This window comes from Limulus polyphemus, unplaced genomic scaffold (genome assembly GCF_000517525.1).
Source record: "Limulus polyphemus unplaced genomic scaffold, Limulus_polyphemus-2.1.2 Scaffold800, whole genome shotgun sequence".
Taxonomy (NCBI): Eukaryota; Metazoa; Arthropoda; class Merostomata; order Xiphosura; family Limulidae; genus Limulus; species Limulus polyphemus.
Genome location: NW_013666410.1, coordinates 365,141 through 370,820, shown reverse-complemented (window position 1 = coordinate 370,820; position 5,680 = coordinate 365,141). Strand labels below are relative to the sequence as shown.

Here is a 5,680-nt window from a genome sequence, read left to right as displayed (position 1 = left end):
TAATATTAATAATTACATCCAACATTTTTAAAAAGAAGCATAAACTCCAACTCCCCAGTAAACCGTTTAAATTATATTAAGTAGGAAAGGTTGGATTATTCATGCATTTATATGAAGAAACCTTTGGTGGCGAGACAATCAAAGATTTGATGACTTTTAGGATTTGAGGCAACTTCAAATATGTTAAATTATGACAAAAAGTGGGGACTTTTCCCTTCGTAAAAAGAGTTGTTGATAAGCAGAGAGCCTTGAGGAATGTGAGCTAGGGTTTTACTGTAACACTAATTAAAGTTGTTTAATTTTCTGCAACGTCAACGAGTTATGGGCAATTAATTTTAATTAATGCCTCTGTTAGTGGTAATTAGACTCACAACAAGATAATCGGTAAAGATTTTTGAATTTAAAAAAAATCAAGCTATGGAAGAGTGTAATATCAACAAGTGTGTTAAATTTCATGCTGATATTGGCTTTAATAGTGAGGTGGAAACAGAATGAAAACAAACTAGATTGATATTTTTCATCACTTATTACAGGTTAATCAGTAAAGATTTTACAACACAAATTAGTTATTTATGTAGAAAAGAGATTAAACTTTTGATTGAGGGTAAATTTGAAAATTTGATTTTTGAAATATTGAGGGCGCTCTTTAAGGGTCAGTGCTACCTAAGTAACTAAAAAGTTAAACCTTCTATAAATGACCTCAGACTTGGGCAGGTGGTAAAGATGTACGATACTAGATTTGATAAATAATTTAAAGTCTACAATAACATGTTTATATTCCTTATTTTGATTTATTTTAAATAATGTTTAATGTAACTACAAGTTCCAAATTTTGTTTTGTGCAATATTCACCTCTTTGGGAAATCTCTCTCGCACGCACACAACAAATTGCTTCAGTTCATTGTTGTCCAGATCTGTGAAAAATATAATCATAAATAAATAAACAATTAAATTCTATAGGCATTCAGTAACTTCAAGCATTACTCATGGAAGTGGTTCTAAAACACTAATCTTTGGTATATTTAGTGTACGTCAAATTATGTGCAAATAATTATAAAAGCTCAAACACTCTTATAACTGCTACTGCTGTTGTTACTATTATTATTATAAAGTTATACTTATGCATTTAAACCAACATTCTGTCCTATAATAGTACAATTAAATATAATTTTTATTATTTCATGTATTTTAAAAAATTAATTTTATATTCATATGTATTAATGAAAGGTGATTATTAGGATGGATAGCGTCTTAGAGACCTTACAAAGACTGGGGTCGGTATTTACTTAGGAAAATATCGAAAGCCTACAACAGAACAGGAAGAGATGTGATTGAAAGATATACTAGAAACGTAAAACAGCATGTGTATAGACGTGGAGTCAGTGAAATATGGAAATAAGTTTGTTTGTTTGTTTTGAATTTCGCGCAAAGCTACACGAGGGCTATCTGCGCTAGCCGTCCCTAATTTAGCAGTGTAAGACTAGAGGGAAGGCAGCTAGTCATCACCACCCACCGCCAACTCTTGGGCTACTCTTTTACCAACGAATAGTGGGATTGACCGTCATATTATAACACCCTCAGGGCTGAAAGGGCGAGCATGTTTGGTGTGACGGGAATAAGACTACAGAACAGGAATAGACGTGGAATGAGTGAAGTACTGATGACTTACTATAGAACTGTGACAGTATTATGCTGGATGTATGAATTGTTACTTGCTACAACATGAAGCGAATACTAGATGAAAGTTTTGTGACTTACAACAAAATATTGGCAATTCATGACTCCTCGCAAGAATCAGAGAGGCTGAAAGAACGGCGAGAGTCAAGAAGGTCTTCATTATGGACTTGCTGGTTTGGTGACGATAGTTGGACAGAGTTATCTACTGGGTATGTTTTTATAAGATGTTTAATCAATTAATACATGGAAAAAGTTACTTAATCTCTGAGAAACGTGCATCACATTCACCATCTGTTCTTATTACTGACTGTCACAAATTATCTTATGTCTAAAGGTCGTTGTAGTTCTGGCAGGTGACCAATTTTCTACAGTCAGAGAGCTAGTGATATGGTTAAAATTAGATTAGAGACACTTTCAGTTATTTTTTTACACTTAAAACTTTACCGAAGTTTAAAACACTTTAGTATAGTTTTAAGTATCCATTATCACACTGCGAGTCGCATCTTCTTGTGCCAATTCTTCGAAGTTTATCAAGAACATATTTAAATCAACTTCAGAACTTAAAACTTATCTCTTTCAATCACAAAACTTGAATATGGATGTTATTACTACATATCTCTCATAGACACAAGAAAAGGAGACGAATGTTGATGGCTGTATTTTTATATGATACAGAGAAAGTAACATTAGTAGTTGTGTTTTGTATTCTCCAGATAAATCACAATCATTTTACTAACGGTATCCTAGAAATAATTCATTCCTACATACTATTTACATTCTGTATACAGTCATACACTACTAGTATCCTTGACACATTCGTACATACTACGTATATTCTGTATATTCATACACAAAACTCTCATACATACTACTTATATTCTGAATATTGTCATAAAACTACTGATAATCTGTATACAGTCACATAAACACTACTGGTATCATAGAAACATCCATATCAATCCTGGTAATAGGGATACTGTAACGCACACTACATATATTTTGTATACAGCCATAATAGAACAACAGTCATGCACAAACTGCAGGTAATCTGGATACAGTCATACACGCTACTGATATCCTAAATACATTCATATAGAATACTTAACAGTCATACACGCTACTGATATGCTGGACATATTCGTATGTGTTAATAATATTCTGAATACAATCACATACACTAGTGGTGATGCGGATACAGTTATATACACCATTTATACTTTGAATAAAGTCATACACAAACTAATTGCTCCCTGAAGACAGTCACACATACTACTAATATCCTAAATACATTCATATAGAATACTTAGAACAGGGAAACACGCTACGAGTAATCTACATACAGTCATATGCAGCACTAGTATTCTAGATACATTCGTTAACAAGTAAACAGTCATTTCTACTAATGATATTTTGGAATGGTGTTTTCATTATTATTTTATAACAAACTGTTGGTCAAACAAGCAATCATTCTTCGTTCTTTGAACTTTCCGTTAATCACTGTGTTTACTAACAATAAATTAGAAAATAAAATAATAAAGAAAGTGAAAATTTTCATATTTTGCAAAGCATGTTTTAAATTTTGACAGATACAAAATAATGTCTATCAATGATTGAAATTCCTAAAGAATTATCGCTTTAATCAAAATTGAGATATATTTTAACTCAGGCTCACATGATATAGTAAGTTCAACAGTATATGATTAGAGAAATCGGCTAGCTCGAAGAAAAAACAACAACAACAACTACCAAACAAACAAAATAACAGTAGTAATATCTTCTTGGTCATGTAACCAGCTGAAGTACATATCATAAACGTCACGACCAATTCATGAATAATGTCATGGTTTGAGAAACTATGCACACAAATATCAATGTTTAAATACTTCTTATCGTGAACCCCTGGTGATTAAACAGTGAGTCTTAGCACTTATGGTGGTCAAAGCTGGTTTTCAATACCCGCAGATAGCCTATCATGTGGCTTATGTGCTTTAACAATAAACAACCAAGTGAACGATTGCCTTCTGTGATTTTACACTACTAGCGCCGCTCGTGGGCATTCAATTAAATAATTTTAAGAATTTATAATACAGAAATGTTTAGGATATTACTTAGATAGAATTCAAAATGTATATTAGGAGTTAAATTTAAAATAATTTCAAAAATCATAAGAATACTGTTTTTGTACTGTAACTGGCCTAGCAAAGATGAAAAACAATCCGTCACGAGTTTTATTTTGATTATAGAAAATAAAGTAGACATAGCGAATTTCCAAGAATAGATTATAATCATATTTTCACGTTTAATCATTTAAGTAATAAGTCTCGGCTTCAAACAACACAACTAAATGATTTTAATAAAGAAACATAAATATCTGTTAATGCTTTGGGGTGTAGATTCTATGTAAATAGTAATCACTACCATCTGTAGAGGAACTTGTTAAACTATTTACTTATTAACTTGTCTGCTTGCATGTATCTATCTACATCTGTTTGTCTTTATAGTTTTTTTCTTTTGTTACGATGTTTAAGTTTGACAGAAAAACGTAAGAAAAGGTGTTTTAGAAAAATAAACAGAACAACGATTTGGACTAAAAGTTTCACTAAAGCTGAATAATATCTTAAATTTCTGTTATCCTATGTACATGGAGACACCAAAACTATAATTATTTATTAAAATGTTGTGGGTTAATTAAACAAAATCTTTTAAATGTCCATACGTTATGAATGGCTTATCGATGTTTTTACATATTAAAAGTGCTACCAGTACAGTTCTAGTGAAAAGCGTGTACTTGTTGTGAGGAGAGTAGTTTTATTTAAAACTGCGTTCTGTAAAATAAATGGTTGTTGCACATACCAAAGTTATTTTCCTAATTGCCTGAATCTTGAATGCCCAAAGTGTGAAATATTTTTATGGATATTTGTTTGTGGTGTTATTCAAAGATAGCGCCATATTTCATAAGACTCTATCACTACTTTTGGTATTGAAATCGTCAGTACAATAGATGGCACTCTTGTATTTACTATTTCGGTCACGTAGATAACTATATAAACGACCACATCATTGCTACATTATAGCACGATAATCTCTGTTATACTTTATAGTTAGATTTAAGGAAACGTAAAATTAATTTTAAAATATGGTTTCTCTTTATGGTATCATTCTCTGGTAAAAAAAAAAACACATAGAAAAAATATGGTATCAATTTGTGATTTAAACTTTTCTTTAATTCCAATGTGTATTTCAGTTTCAACTTCAAGAAAATAGCTTAATCAACAAAAGTAATTACACAGCTTTTACAGCTAATAATATTAAGTTTCCATTATTTGGCCTAATGATACTGAAACAAAGCTCAACATGCAAAATCTAAACGAAGTTTTTTTTTTGTTGTTGTTTTGTTTAACTATTAACTATAAATCAAGGAAGCTTTCTAAAATACTTTAAAGGTTACCAGAACATTAATTATGTGTATCGGGTTTTTTTCAGCGTTCACTTTCCTCTCACCTTATATTTTATAAAGTTATAAAGCGTAACTTTAATGCTCTGGTGGATGTTTCCTTGTGAAACGAAGTGAATAAAGTCTAGAGACATATTTTTTTTTGGTCTTCCTAGTAGCGTAACAACTAAATCAAAATGTGATTGGCAAATAAAGCTTTGATGTCTTTAAGGTATTTTAAAATGAGTAGTGACAAAATTTGAAAGAACAAGTTGTCCTTTTTTTAAAATATTAGTTATTGTTGTAGGTTACTTCACGAAACGTATGTATATAGCCTAGGTTATAGTTTTAGGGGATGAATAATATAACCAGTATAAATAAATTAAACACCTTCAAATTACTTTATAGTTTACACTTTATACATATCCTCATATTAAACTTTAGTTTAAAGTTAAGCCTACGTTAACAGTAGTTTCCCAAACTTGAACGACACCAGCATACAGGCCTACCGAGAGGGGGGGGGGGCGAGGGAACAACTACCCCGGGGCCTGTGCATGCCCAAGGGCCCAT

The 5,680-nt window shown here is 31.5% G+C and overlaps 1 protein-coding gene across 2 annotated transcripts in view; it reads right to left on the bottom strand.

Annotated features, from left to right (window-relative positions):
• The window catches only part of LOC111086034, an 11,293-nt gene extending 9,378 nt beyond the window's left edge, over window positions 1-1,915 (bottom strand). The window contains exons 1-2 of one of the 2 annotated variants that reach the window (XM_022387339.1): window positions 1,759-1,915; window positions 853-914 (exon numbers count right to left, since the gene is read on the bottom strand). In XM_022387339.1, coding sequence (XP_022243047.1) covers window positions 853-914; window positions 1,759-1,837 — 141 coding nt within the window. In that variant the 5' untranslated portion in view covers window positions 1,838-1,915. The remainder of the gene's footprint in view (window positions 1-852; window positions 915-1,758) is intronic. The other variant, XM_022387338.1, reaches the window with a different exon arrangement.
• Window positions 1,916-5,680: the final 3,765 nt, after the last annotated feature.